Genomic DNA, 15,812 nt, shown 5'->3' with positions numbered 1-15,812 from the left:
GGGAATCTCAATCTACCTGTGTGTTTAAGTTTTGGAATTAAAAATAATTGTGATTGGCACAGCCATGTGGCTTTTTCTTCCTTCTCTAATGTTTTTTTGCTAACTGATGATGTTCACCTGAGAAATGGGATGTATTCAATCTGCTGGACTGATTGGAATGAAGATGGGATTTTTTCCCCCAGGATCTTCACATTTCACACACTTATCTTGGAACCTTGTTCAAGAAACGAGTTCTGCCATGGCCCTGTTTCCTGCAGATTTCCACAGGGTGGCACCAGCCCCTCGTTCAAAGCTGCATCGGGCTCTTTTTGCACTGACACCCTGCTCTGAGCTGCTCCGAGTCCTGCTGCTGAAATTTGATTTTGTGCAAATAAATGTGTTGGCCTTTAAAGCTGGCAATCATTTACGTGAGTAAAGTTGCTGACTGTTAGCATATGTCCTATACCTTGCCATATTTAATGTTTTCCTTGAAACTTAATCACTGAGGTCAGCTTTTGCTTGAAAAATTAGAAGTACATTTATTCTGCTCAGAGAAAAGCACATCATACATTTCATACATTGACCCAAGCACAACTTTCAGGCTCAGGCAGAACTTTCCTTACAGGCTTAGGCTAAGGAAAATAATCTCAAAATACTTTGTTTAAAAATAAATCTGGTTTTGATGGGTTTTCAATCATGATGTTTTTGGCATAAAGATGGAGCAAAGGCCATTTTATGCAATATTTGTTTCTGGTAGAAATGTTTTAATTTTCTGCTAATACTGAAAACAGAATGTTTAGTTTTATGTCCAGTTTGATGCAAAATGGAATATTTTTGGGAACAATTCAAAATATTTTCCTGCAGATCACTTCAACATAATAGAGACTTTTATCTTCACTTCTATGAACAGGTTACCTTGTGGGAATTACAGTTTGCAAGACCCTCTTTATAAACCAATTCACTGAGCTGCTATGACATTACAGACACTGTGGTTCAGCCAGGGAAATTAGCCCAGGGCAGCTGAGATGTTTTCAAATCCTTGAGGTGCTCTGGCTACTCCTGTGGAGGAAGGAATACAGTCACAGGAATGTGGAGTTCAATATTTAATGTTGTTTGAATATTGCAGTTGAACTGTTCAGGCCTGGGAGCATTTCAGGTCAGTCTGGTAATGAACTAGAAATGAAGGATTTGGAAAATATGCTGATGTTCCTAGATTATAAAGTTTTGAGTTTTCTGTTCCATTAATGTTGTTTTTTTTCTTTGTCTGGTTTTTGACCAAAAAAAATAAAATATTTATAATCAGAAGGTAGTGGTAATTTTCTAACTAGAAAATGACAATTTTCAAACTTTCTTATTTTTACAGTGCTTACAAAGAATATGAATAAGGTAAATCTGATTTAATGTGAGAATGGAACAACATTTGTCTCAGCTTCACTTCTTCCATAATGCACCCCTCAGTTTTACAAATGGAGGAATGAGCTGAAGTGCCACTAAGACAGAGGCTCAAAAATATTATATGTTATATATTTCCCCTCTTCTGGGGGAAATTTAGAAGGTTTTGATGTCTGTGACCAGGTGGCTTGTTGAGATGCACCAAGGAAATGTGTGGCATGGACAGGAGCTAAAACTACTTCTGCAGCTCAACCATTGTAGAATCTTTCCTTCTCATCTAACACTTCACTATGTATCCTATTGTTGGGCCTTGACAGGTTTGTAAAAGTCCTTTTTGAAGGCAAATTTCTTTATCTTGTGCTTCAAGACACTCAGTGGACGATCCTAGGGATGTAGATTAGATCTGTGCCTATTTCAAGCCCAGACTCACCCATCACCTGTAGTGTTTGGATACTGACATGTGTTTACATGTGGACTTAACATATTCTGAAGTTTTCATAATGGGAAGAACTTGCCCATGTTGGGTACCAGGATACTGGTTTACTTCTGTTTCCTGTGGCTATAGCACAGCACCTATTTCCAGCAATTCTGCAGACTTGGCTCATCCTACCACAGTGTTGATGCTATGGGATGTAGCTAGAGCTGTCTTAGGCTTAGTCTTGTGGATGGAGGGCACATGAGTCATAGAATCACAGAACACTTTGGGTCAGAAGGGACCTTAAAGATCATCTGGTTCCAAACCCCCCAAATAGGCAGCAACACCTTCGCTAGACCAGGCTGCTCTAAGCCTCATTCAACCTGGCCTTGAACACTTCCAGGGATGGAGCATGCACAGCTTCTCTGGGCAACCCATGCCAACGCCTCACCACCCTCACAGTAAAGAATTTCTTTCTAATATCTCATCCAAATTTACCCTCCTTCCGCTTTAAGTCCTTACATCTACTGTGCCTGAAGCCTCCTCTTGACATTGAAGTTTTGTCCAAAGGAGAGGGTTTGCCTTTCTGAAGAAGGGTGGTTTTATCAATGATGGGGTTTATCAGTCAACTGACACTCTCTTCTCCTTTTTTGAAGTTGTAGGCAAACCTTTCAGTATCATCTCCTTCTTCTGTCACCGCTGGATGTTTGGATGGATAGGCTGCCGCTGGTATGGATGGGCTGGTTTCTTCTTTGGCTGTGGGAGCCTTATTACCATGACAGCTGTCAGCCTGGACAGGTACCTAAAAATCTGCCACTTGTCCTATGGTAAGACAACTCTATATCTATATATGGAGATAACTATATTATCTATGACTACAGAGGAATCATATGAAGTGCTATAGTTTACTACACTGAAATCACATTTAAGCTCTTCAGAATGCTTTTGTAAAATATAGAGGAGAATACATAGATAAGAGAAACACATTTTCATGATCCAAGTAATCCCAGTTAAATTTTTTTTACTGGACATAACATCTTCACTGTTGTCTCTCTGCTGTCTGCTTAAGCCATGAGTTTTCATAATCCATCATAGATAAACCATTTTATGTATCAAGGCTAATTAACATTAGCAGATGCAAGTATTGCACATATTTCAAGATCTTATGGACCAATAAATAGAAATATTCCCTATTAGATGCCTAAATTCCTCTAAGATATGTGGCAAGCTATTTAAAACATCTAAGAGATTTGGATGGGCAATAATTCATAATGTGATATCATAGCTCTAATATGGAGATGGAACCTGAGAGGATGAAATGAATTTAGCAATGAGAGCTGTTACCATCATATCCATCAATATTTGTATGTCCTGAATATGATGTGTGATATGCTTCGTTCTTTCCAGTTAAAAGAAATTGTCACCGTATAGAAAAGATGTTCTTCCTGCTTTGGAAAGGACTAAATTCCCATTAAAATACAGGGAATACTCAAGGTGGCTTTACATATAAGAAACACCTTGCCCATGTGACTTGAGGGGTACACAACAGATTTCTTTATAATGACATAAAATGTCAGTCATGTAAGGTTAAGTTATAAGGAATGTCTACAGCTCGAAAGTGTAAGTAAGCCAGTCTGTGTAACCAGTTAAAGTCTGTGGTACTGTGCTAAGACGTGCTATTGTAGATCCTGTGCTATCATAGATCCTGACATGCTCATACTTTTTCCTTAAGTGGGAGTGCAGGGAAGGTCTCCTTAGCAGAGTTCTAGGTACACCACTCACATTAAACAGTATTTCAGCTCTTCCTAAAGAAGTCTTATCAAAATAATTCAGTGAACCCAAATCATGGACAATTTTCCACAGATTTGGTGAACTGAAGTGAATATTTCATGCCTGGTTGCATTCAGGCCACCAGCTCTGCTATTTAGCATTGCGTCTGAGTTCCCTGGGAACAGAACACTTCAAAACCTTTATGCTCAAGGACTCTGATCATGGTTGTCCATACAAAAGGATGGAGACCAATAAATATAATGCTCAATCTAGGAGGTTAAATTAGACATTATCTGTATAATGAGCAAATCAGTCATCAGGAACCTGGTGCACCTGTTTTTTACCTACATCTTTTTTTTTTGGTACTAGAATGCTGTGGTTTGACAATAGCTGCAAAAATAATGTCACTCTTTTAATACTTATTCTATTGTTGCTTTGTTTTTCCACCCCTGACCCCAACAAACCACCTTTCTGTCTCTCAGCCATCATACAGGAATACATAATTTGACAGGCAGTGTTCATTTTCCTTCCAGTGATCTGGAAATGTAAAATCAGCTGTGAAGGGACACTGGTCACATTCAAATTACAGGTGCTTCTTTGCTTTGATCCTGAAATCCAGCAGAAAGCTCCCCAATGTTGGTGTGAAGTGAGTGAAAACTCCTCTGTGAGTCAGGGACTGCAAGCAGGTTGGAGCTTCCAAAGTGAAAGGATCATTACACCATATTTCGAGTTTCTGAAAAAATTACTCATTTTTACTTGTTCTATCCAAATCCAAAATGTCGAATATAGGTGATGATGGAAAGCTTGTAAACTGAAGCTTTTTCCACATGGATTAGAGCTGTATGCAAGATGAGCAGAAAGACAATATTCCACACTCCACAGCTCCAGACATGCATTTAATAAAATTAGGCTTAATTAAAAAAATGGGCAAGGATACATGAAAACACCTGTTATGGATACTTCTGACAGGACACTCATGGTGATTTTCTATACTGGAAAAGAATGACAAGGTAAAAATATGTCTTGCATATCTCATTCCCTCTGTAAAGCCTTTTTTTAAAGTCACTTAGTTTAATAATTTATGTTGAGAACTGCCCTGAGATTGAACTTTAGCCAGGTAATACATGACAGAAAGAATAAGAAATAATGTAAGTTACAATGTACAGTTGCTGTGGGTGAGCCTTCATACCGAGTAATGAAAAGCTGAATTAAAGTCTTAGTTCTTCATGCAGGTTGAACCTCTATCTCATCTGATCACACACCATGAATACACTGTTAGAGACCACAAAGCAATTTCCAAAATTATTGGACAAGATTCTCACAACTGTTGCTGGTCTGGTTGCTTGGATTGTTTTTGTTTGGACTCTTCTCAGTTGTAAATCATCACAACTTAAAGCAAAGATCTAAAATAAAGTTAGGTGGAGTCTTTCATATGAGTGTGCATTTGTCTTCATGAGTGTCGTGGTTTGAGCCTCAAAACCAATTTTTCAAACCCCCACAAATCTGCTAAAATGTTGAGAGAAGTTTTCAGACAGGCAACAAACTCAGCATGGGGGAGTTATATAAAAATTTATTACTAACAAAATAAAACCTGTAGAAACTAAGAAGCAAATAAATACACAGTATTAATACAATTTCTACCACCCCTGGGGCCCTCCCACATCAGTCCAGAAGAACCTTTAGGGCAGGAGGGGTCTTCTGCATCCCCACCAGCTGCTCGGCCTCTGCCGAGAGCTCCTCCTGGACTGCGAGGGAGCACTTGCTGCACCAGGTCTGCATCGTGAGCTACAGGGAGTCAAAGCTTTTGAGTCCTTCTCCCCTGCTTCGTTAAGATTTAGGGACTTCTCCACTTCGAACCTGCTTGATTTGGCTTCTCTCTGTCTCAGCTGTAGCATCAGCTGGGCTGCCAGGTGGCAGGAGGGGCATTCCTCGTCCTTTGGTTTTTGGCTGCCCTGGTCCAAACCTCAGCAGGGGCATCTCCGAGCTCTCAGTTTGTCTCTCTCTCCAGTCTCAGCTCCAGTCGCCCTCTCCCCCTGCCATGGCAGGGGAGGTGGCAGTGAGACTGCTTGAAGTTTCTCTCTCCTCTGCCCAGAATTCTTTCTGCTCTGCTTCACGATCACTGCTGCTGCCTCCCCCACTCACAGGGGGGAAAACGGTGAGGGAATGTCGTAGCCCTGGCCATAGCACCAGGGCTAAGGCGTGCCCAGGGGCACCCCCAAACTCAGTGCTCCCCTCGGTTACCTCATGGCTCCAATTCTCTCTGCCAAACAGCTTCTCTTTCGGTCTGTGTAATTTTGCAGGGGCACTCTGATTGGCTCAACACCAAGAACACCACTCCTGGAGTTCACCACTTTCCCACTGCAGGGAAAAAGCCTTTTTCAGACTAAGACAATGAGGCACAACACAAGCTGGAGGGCCTTGCTCAGGATCACTAATGATACCTGAAAAGAGGCAAGATTAACACTACAGAGTTGTTGTAGAACAGTTGACCAAACTCGTACTTTATAGAATCTTAGAAGAATAGAATGGTTTGGGTTGAAGGGACCTTAAAGACTATCCAGTTCCACCCCCCTGCAGGGACAGCTTCCACTAGACCAGATTGCTCAGAGTTACATCTAACCTGGCATGGAACAATTCCATGTGACATGGCCTGTTCAATCGTGCCAGATACATCTGGGCATGAGCTTGTAACTCTGGAATTATCTTGCAGGTACCTGGCTGAAGAGACATCATGCATTTGTCTGTCTGGCAATAATCTGGGCCTATGCCATGTTCTGGGCTACGGTGCCTTTTGCTGGGGTGGGGAGCTACGCCCCTGAGCCATTTGGAACCTCCTGCACTCTGGACTGGTGGCTGGCACAGGCTTCGGTGGCTGGACAGGTTTTTGTTCTCAGTATTCTTTTCTTCTGCCTCCTGCTCCCAACTGCGGTGATTGTGTTTTCCTATGTCAAAATAATTTTGAAAGTCAAATCCTCCACCAAAGAAGTCGCTCACTACGATACCAGGATTCAGAACAGCCACATACTTGAAATGAAGCTGACCAAGGTAGGAACATTTACCTCAGTTTGATTTGTTGTGTCACAGAAGCAGGTTTGGAGACAATAGGATGATGCCTTGAAGGTGGTTCTTGTAGCTTTCTCCTTTGTTGCTGTCAAGATGGGAAACACAGGAGTGGAAACATAATTCTGTGATTAGAGCACTCAAGTCCCTGAGATCATGGTTCACTCTGAAGCTCTGTCACAGCTTTCCTGTGTGACCTTACAAGTCATATCATCTCCCTGTGTCCTTGTTCCCCACCATAAAGCACCCTTTGCTTTCAGGTACAGTTGTAAAGATTAATTTAAGATGTTCGAGTTGCACAGAAATTATAACAGAAAACAGATAAGGAGCAGATTTTGTAGCAGGGAAATAAAACTTTCAGACACTTTACGTTCCTCTGTTAATGAAGATATAAACTAAAATCAGTCCTGTGACATTGCAATTGTTTTTATACAAATAATTTATCATTTAAGTTCAGCCCTGTGATAAAAATACAATGAAGTACTAAGATTAATTTTGCATCTTAGACCATATCCTGTTTTTCCTTAAGATTGAATCTATTTTCTCTTTGGCAATGGTGACAGCCATGAGCCTTGATACTGGTTATTGTGCCAGCAAATCTCTCAAAATAAAGACTTGTGTTGAACAAACCGAGATTCCTTAGCTGTAAAAAATTCACCAGCCTTTGTAAACCATGCCAAGAGAGAGACAAGCAGCAACTTTTGCTTGGCTGATCAAATTTTATTACATTTTTTTTTGTGAGTTAAACTGAAAATTATATAACATAGAACAATAAGGGACAATATGTCTTAACATATTAGAGAATCTCAGCCGGTACCTGTACAACCAGTGCTGCCAATAGAGCTGGTACAGCTGTACTTGCCTTTCAAAGGGGTGTTTCAATACGGTACTTTTTTGTGGTTATTCAGCAAATTTCCTTTGAAGAACAATGCAAACTTTTGATTTGAGGCTGCAGATTTATTTTTGCCATATTGGAGGGATCGCATAAAACTTCAATGTGATCTGAGTTGAAGCACTAGTAGTTGTCCCTCCTGTCTTGGATCCACAGTGGGGAACATAATGTTGGGATAAATATAAATATGGAAAATGAGTCTCCCTTGTAACCCATTTGACTCCAGAGCACATTTTATAACAAAAAGGCTGTGTTTGAGACCCTTGGCTCAAACCTTGTGACCCTTGCACATCACTTCCTTCAGTGACAGACAACAAAAAAAAGTACAGAAAAGATTATGCAACATCCAAAATCCTTTTGCTTTCTGGTGAATTTTTTTTCCTAACCCTGCTAATTGCCTTATTCCAAATGAGTGCACTTGTACTACTCCCAGTCTGGATGCAGCAACAGCCTGTCAATGGCAGCAGTATAATGGCAGGTGTTCTTCAGAATGTATTATTGCATGATGTCATCTTAAACTATACCAGGCTGTGACTGAGTGCAGACAGGCTGGTTCAGGTAGAGTATATAAATCTCCAATTTTAGCCCCAAACACTTTATTTAACATTTATACTAAACTTTCTTATAGTTACATTTCCTCATATTATAAGGAAGTCCTTTACTAATTTACTGGGAACATGTTATCAGAACTGAAACATTTGCTGGAAATATGCTTTTTTAGACTATCTACATATCTTAATGGAGTACAAATCCATGATATGGCTTAGAAGAAAGATAACTAAACATTGTACTATCATTGTCAGTTTTAATTATATTCTCAATTTTCAGAAGATCTTTTTCGCAGCTCTGATATTATCTGTAAGTTATCCTAAAAAAAAAAAAGAGATTCTGTGTTTTGAGAGGACTCTCCTCCTTAAATAATTTAAATCCAGTGTCAAATGATTATAATTTTCTGAGATCTCATTAAGTTTCCTCATCTTTAGCCAGACTTTATGGCATTTTTAAAGGTCTGTGATAACAGACTCATTAACTACTCTGTGTCAGGTGAAAGAAAAACAGGCAATAGATAAAGATGTGTGACAGATTTTCTTCATATCGAAAATTTACCTGAAGCAAGTCATCATTTTTCTTTTCCATTCAGTGTCATGTTCCCTTACATTCTGCTCTGCTCTGCGCCGTGCTTCCAGTGTCTCTCTGTGCTGGATAAACCTCCTCCTCTCTTTTCTCCTCTCACAAGGTGGCAATGTTGATCTGCGCAGGGTTCCTCATTGCCTGGATCCCCTACGCCGTGGTCTCAGTCTGGTCAGCCTTTGGACAGCCGGATTCAGTTCCTATTCAGTTTTCAGTGGTACCAACACTGCTTGCAAAGTCAGCAGCCATGTACAACCCAATTATTTACCAGGTCATAGATTGTAAATTTGCCTGTTGTCGGTCAGGAGAACTGAAAGCGAAGAACTCTTTGAAGAAATCAAGGTAATTTCTTCTATGAAAAGTAGGATGTCTTTAATTACACAACATTCCAAAAAATACCAAACTAAGATCTACCAAGGATCACAGCTCTTTGAAGCTTATTTCTTGTTTTTAATCATGACTTATGTGGGGTATTTCTTGCCATGGGAATTTGTGAAGTGGCTCTAGATGTATAAAGAGAAGCAAGGAGACAGTCCTTACTTTTAGATCCAGCTGCAACTCCATTAATATAGTTTGGAAAAAAGACCCACTGCTTTTAGTGGTTTTGGGATCGAGCCTATCTTGTTCCTTTTCTTTCGTGTCATCATACGATTTTCCTCCAGAAGGTGTTGATGACCTCTATTGCCAGTGAAGTAAATGGAAGAGAATTGTGCTAATTCCTTACATAATTAACCTGTTAATACTATGTCTTTCAGCTACAGAATCAGCAGGGAGAGACAATAGTTCCTTAATCACCCTGTAGGTAACATTCACACCAAAAAACCAAGCCCAAACTCAACAAATCAAAGTATAATAAGGTCTCATAAGAAAGCTCCTTTCTATTTACAACTTTCAGGCAAAATTTATGATGAACACCGGTGGAGTTCCTGAAAACACTAATTATGCAGTTGGAGGAAAAGTGCTTCTAATTCTGCATTACCCCAGACAAGTACCTTACTTCTGTGATTGAACAATGAGAAAATGAGGGTGTTAATCTGGCAGTGTAGACTGACACAAAGGCCACCAATGCCATACCACATATAAGTGACTGCGAAACATTAGAATTCCAGTAATTTTCTTCAAAGGCCTAAAACATATGTGCCTCAGCATGTACTTATTAGAGGCATGAAGGACAACTTTATCATTCATATTATTCCCTTATCACTTCCAGCATTTTTTGACGTGTTGCTCGGAATGAGTCAACATCTTGAGCTTCCACAGCTTCTCATAGCAGATCATTCCATAATCTTGCACTCAGATTTACTTCGTCTGCAGAACATATAGAGTATAAACATGTTTTAAATGTTTATAGTTTACTAAAAACCCTTCTACAGTTTTAGTCAAGTGAGAGACAAATCCAAAGTAGCCTTCAGTGAATCTTTGGTGACTGGATTTGTGTTTAACCTCCAAGTTATCCCTCTGAAGGAGGTTTCACCTAGTCCCTGATGCTGAATGCAAGTTGGCTCTCCTAGGCCTGTGCAGTGAATGAAATGATCTGGAGAAACCACTTCCCAGAATGAGGAACTTAATTTCCAGCTTGGTATGAACAAAATGATCATTGCCCCTTCTCCGTCCCACAGGACATACACCATATCTGCACACAGAGACTCGATGGTGATGAACGAAACCCAGCTGGAAGCATGAAGGCTCCTTTCAATACAGAAAATGAAAACCTGATGACAAACAACTCTACTGGCTCAAGCTCCTCTTTCTGTAAATTAATTAAAACATGGTGACAGTTTTATTTTACTCCCTAGTCCTCAGTACAATGTAGTTCTTTCCATCTTGACCAAAATAGTGGGATTAAAGCTGGGAAAATATTTTGAGTACTCAGAGCAAGAAGAAATAGAGAAATTTTGTTTTTATAAAAAATTTGTATTCACTTCAGATGCTATAAAATGCCTTTTTTTTTTCTTTTCTTTTTATGACTAACAGAAGTGATAGCTTGGATGATATATAATTTTCCTCATGGGAAGGAAAGTATTCATAAAGGCCAGTTTTAGCTTGCCAAAGCTAATCTCCCTAAATTCCTACTGCAGTCACTGGAGAACTGGAACATGAGAGAAAGGATTCCTTAGGGGACAAATCTGAATCAGAGCTTCACTTATCAGGGTTCTGAATTACACAGTGGGGACACATTTGCCCTGATTCTCCCTGGTGAGCAACTCTCCAAATAATTTGGCTACCAGCTTTCTTAAACTCACTTTGACTTCAGTCCTTCAAGATTCAGAAATATTTTGGTTTTAGTCAAGGCAAGGTCAGAAGTATTTGTGAGTGGTAGGTAACAAAGTCATCGTTCAAGTGTAGCTGCAGAGTAATTTTTAAACATTAAGTGTTGGAAGGATGAGGATTAGTAATGATTTAGGAGAATGACAGTCCCATCAAAACAAAGCTTGTTAAGTTCCCAGTGTACTCAATAGAAAAACAATGTGCCTTGTAAAGATCTGCAGAGTAAAGCAACCAAAATAGTTGAGTTGAATCTGTTTCTGGTTTATATTTGTCTTAAGGGAGAGGCATCTCTAAGATGAAAAATTAGCAGTCTGATATAAGCGCATTTTTTAATGCTTAAAAATAATGATATTGATGTTTCTATGTAATTTCTTTGGGAAGGATACGATTCTATTAAAAATAAGATAATTGCAAATCAGAGAGTCTCCTACACAGATTTGTGCTGACTGTTAAAAAAAAGAAAGTTACAAGGGTTACACTTTCTTCTGAGTTGTTCCTTTAAGGAAAGAAAGCATTTGTGAAAGAGTTTCAATTGTTTTCTTGTTTAATATTTCCTGTTTAACATTAATTTGTCCTACTGTTATTTCAAAATTGTGTTTAACATTCCTTTCCTGCCACACTGAACTGAACTTCTTTTGTCACTGATCCGTGGTGATGTTAATTTTGTTTATACAATAATATCATAAAGGTTTAATCTGATGATTGTTGGCATGTCCCAGCACTCCCATTTTGCAGTTGCTATTTTCTCGAATGATATTCAGACCATGTAGCAGAAGTAGAATTTTGTTGAATTTCCTAAGCTAGGTAGAGGAAAATTTTCCTTCCTTCTCTGCAATGTTTTAGCAAAAGAAGTTTGAATAAATTCTAAGAGAACTTGCATAAGTATGAGGAGTTGACATGCTACCTATACAATGTTTTGTGCTAAGTTTTCCCCAGAAGTTGAGTTCTTTCATTTCTGTAGATCTTTCAGCAAAAGACAAACTTATTTCTTGGCTATGGTTGCAAGTTGTGGCCATGAATTGATCCAGAGAAGAAGGCATCCTTCAAAATATTTGCAGATTTGGTTATGAAGGCATTAACAACCTTCTCTCCATTTTCTTGCAGATTTTATTATTTTCTTCATCCAGGCAAACTTCTGTTTGTATCTATAGGTGTTTATCCTAACAAAGGTCTGATGTAACTCATGTGGACTGTGGCCCTATAAATGCAAATTAGCTGGAGCAACACTGCTGGGAAGATTGTAAGAATTATCCACCAGTCAGGCCAGATTTCAGGGTAGATCAACTCATGGTTTTTGCATGAACCTGTCCTCTAGTTCAAATTTTGGAATATTTTATCTCTATTTGTTAAAATTATGTGCTCTCTTCAGAATTGCTGTTGAGTCATCCCAGAAATAGATACACACTTGTAGTAAGGCTGAATTTTATATTTGTGAAGGCTGTAAAATACGTTTGGATTCCACTATAGAGAATATTCTAGATACATGTGCTATCCAAAGAGTTCAGAGGTTTAGTAAGCTCTAAATATGAACTTTCAGAATAATGACTTCAAGATATTTATTTTCATATGATTTAAATATATTTATTTTTTATTTATTGCCATAATTATTTTCTGTCTGAAAAATCAATTTTACCACTACTGAACAGTATCTTGCTCTGTAGGAAACTCTAGGACTCCAACTTGAGCAGGAGTTAGAGACATGTTTATACCAAGCATGTGTTCAAGTGAAAGATGTTTCCCTGAATCAAGCAAGATATACACACTCTGGCATGCAGTACTGTAATTTAAATGCAGAATCCAAACCCAAGAGCAAATGGATCTCATTTGATTCAATGATAAAAAGAGAATTGGAGAACTTTCTTTGTTTACTTCCATATAAAGCAGCTGACACAATTAGTTTGTGCTCTGTTTGGGATCCCGGTGGTAAAGAATAAGGGTCTTATTATGGATTCAAATTTTCAAGGTCAACTTCGAATTGATTTGAAGGTTGTAGCCTGATGGTTCTAGAGATAATAATTTGCCATTGATGCTCAGGGCAGAGTTTTCTCCTCTCCATGTGTTGAGGCTGATAATTGATTATTATATAAAACTGAGGTATGTAACCTTGGTCTGAGGTCATTAAAAGACAGTGACTCTCCCAATTTGCTGTTCAAGAAATCTTCTAAATGTTTTTCAAGTTTCAAACATGCTATTTTGTGATCTGAGCTTTGTCAAAGCACCAACATTATAAAACCTACTCAGTGTGGTGAATAAGTAAGGAATACTACTCTGAAGGAAGATTTCTTTATTGCATTTTCAATATTTCAGCCTCCTTATTATATTAAGGAATTTCCACTTTTTATGTATTAACATTAAACTAAGTATTTTTCAATGAAAACAGCGCCATCAAGAATAATAACTATAAATGAGAACCTTTTATTATGTAACCTATGTGCACATTCAAAATGAGGTGGTAAGAAGCAAAATTGTATCTGAATTCACTCTCTGTGATGTAAAGGAAGTAACTGACACAGATTAAGACTCCACTTAGATAATGAGCTGACCTGGACAGTAAGATTGTTCCAGTAAGAGTAAGAGAGTAATGAGAGTAATACTCTGTATTTTGAGGTGACAGTGAAATTATGCAAAGCATGTGGATATGGAAACTTCTAATTTGATAATTTTTGGTCACTGATGAAGAATAACTCTAAACCTTCTTCACACTTGGAAATCTGTTGACCATGAAAAAATATAACAAAGCAAGCTTTTATGACGAAAAAAGTTGAAATAAATAAAGTACAAAAAGTGTAAGTTATGGTTGTAAGATTTTTGGAAGAAAATAGAGAGTATTTGTCCATGCAGGTGAATGCAGCTGTATCAAAATTTATTTCTACACCCATAAAGAAAAATGAAAAAAACCCAACCCAACAAGTGGTTTGTTAAAAATATTTATGGCCCACAGTACAAGACTACTGATAGCAGAAGATTTTTGGCTTTGTGGCATTGAAAGCAAAAGAGAAAATTTATACATTGTCATACAAAGAGAGTATGATTAATGAATTGACAGGCACAATGCTAGTGAATTGGGTCCCTTGGTGGAACTTTTCTCTTGGCTGACAATATCTTTTGGAGGCTGTCCCATCTCCAGTGTGCAGGGTGATCTTGGTCATGAGAAAAAATATGAATTGCTCTGACCAGGCACTTAGTTCTCCTGCAATTCTATCTTATTCATTTTATGTTTGTGTTTCTACCTCTTATTCCCACCAGGGAACTTTCAGATACATCAACCTGCATTCCTCAGGAAAGCTGCTTTGACATCTTTTTAGCTAATGTTTCCCAGCTCAGAATGTTCCCAGATGACTCTTGCCCTGAGTAAGAAGCTCTTAACAAATAATGTTCACATAACGCCCGTTTCTCTTCCAAGACAGATGGATGTTTGGTTGTTTTCCTCCACATCTGAATCTTTCCAAGTTTCATAAGTCTTTGTAGTTCTTCAGCCTCAAGGGAGAACACATAACCACCTGAAAATAGAACTTCTGGAGAGCTGTTGTTGAGCAACACCATTATCATCACCATGTTTCCATATGATTCTATGTTCTTGAGCCACTGTGCATTCCATACTGACCTTCTTCTCACTTATGGGCTTTTTCAGGAGGACTTGTATTCCTTTTGCTTGGTGCACAGTGCATACAGTGATAGGGTTACTTTTGTAACTGCCTGGAAGGATCTTCACTTCCGTGGTTGTGTCTGTTTCACATTGTAGCTGGTGGAACGGGTCTTGGACCTGCAAGTCAGAACAAAGCCTTTTGAAATACGAGGCTTAGTTACAGGTTTTCATGCTTTCCTTACTTCTGAACTTAAAGGATGCTTCGCTAATTGCGAATAATGAGCCTTTTTCAGTCACTGACGACAGTTTTGTGTCTCAGTTGAGTAGAGAAGAAAACCTACGTAGTTTGTTAGAAATCTTTTCTTTCTTAAATTCAATCCTAAAAGGGGCAGTATCCCAAGGAGGAGACTCCAAGTTAACAATCTCCAATCAGTCACAGTGAGACACAAATTCCAGGCTAATCTTCAAACTAGGCTAGATAACCATTCCTCGGATTCTACAGATACCTCTCCTGTAACACTCTGGCACCATATTAAAAACAGCATCCAGCAGTCCTCTGAAGAAACCTTAGGGTTCTCCCTCAAGAAGAACAAGGACTGGTTCCATGAAAACAATCGAGAGATCCAGGAATTGTTGATGAAGAAGAGAACTGCCTACCAAGCACACCTTGCACTGCCATCCTGTCACGCAAGAAAAACAGCCTTTCGTCTTGCATGCAGCAAACTCCGACAGAAACTCCGTGACATCCAGAACAAATGGTGGATCAGTCTAGCTGAAAAAACACAATTGTGCGCTGACACAGGTGATCACAGAGGTTTCTGTGAAGCCCTGAAAACAGCACACGGGCCTACATACCAAGCTCAAAGTCCTCTACTCAGCGCTGATGGTCAAACACTTCTAACAGATAAAACCTCCATTCTGAATCGATGGTCTGAACACTTTCAGACTCTTTTCAGTACCAACCGTGTAGTCCAAGACACAGCCATTCAGTCCATCACACAACAACCGGTGAAGTAGGAATTGGATACTGCCCCCATTTTAGGAGAAACCCTCAAGACCGTACAGCAGGTGAAAATCGGCAAGGCACCCGGGGTTGATGGAATTCCACCTGAAATCTGGAAACATGGGGGCCTTGCACTCCATGCTAAATTTCACGAGTTCTTACTACGCTGTTGGGAGCTCGGTGAGCTACCATCAGACCTTCGTGATGCAGTCATCATCACCCTGTATAAGAAGAAAGGAATTAAATCAGACTGTTCAAATTACCATGGTATTACTCTGCTCTCCATTGCTGGCAAAATCCTGGCAAGAATACTCTT

The 15,812-nt window shown here is 39.1% G+C and overlaps 1 protein-coding gene across 1 annotated transcript in view; it reads left to right on the top strand.

Annotated features, from left to right (window-relative positions):
* Positions 1-15,577, top strand: part of OPN5 (opsin 5) — a 35,230-nt gene extending 19,653 nt beyond the window's left edge. The window contains exons 4-7 of the mRNA XM_064650688.1: positions 2,443-2,613; positions 6,267-6,601; positions 8,746-8,981; positions 10,259-15,577. Of these exons, the coding sequence (XP_064506758.1) occupies positions 2,443-2,613; positions 6,267-6,601; positions 8,746-8,981; positions 10,259-10,322 (806 nt within the window). The 3' untranslated portion in view covers positions 10,323-15,577. The remainder of the gene's footprint in view (positions 1-2,442; positions 2,614-6,266; positions 6,602-8,745; positions 8,982-10,258) is intronic.
* The last annotated feature ends 235 nt before the right edge of the window (positions 15,578-15,812 follow it).

The sequence above is a fragment of the Pseudopipra pipra genome, chromosome 3 (assembly GCF_036250125.1).
Source record: "Pseudopipra pipra isolate bDixPip1 chromosome 3, bDixPip1.hap1, whole genome shotgun sequence".
In the NCBI taxonomy this organism is placed as follows: domain Eukaryota; kingdom Metazoa; phylum Chordata; class Aves; order Passeriformes; family Pipridae; genus Pseudopipra; species Pseudopipra pipra.
The sequence above is the reverse complement of the archived record's forward strand: the minus strand, read 5'-3'. Positions and strand labels throughout refer to the sequence as shown.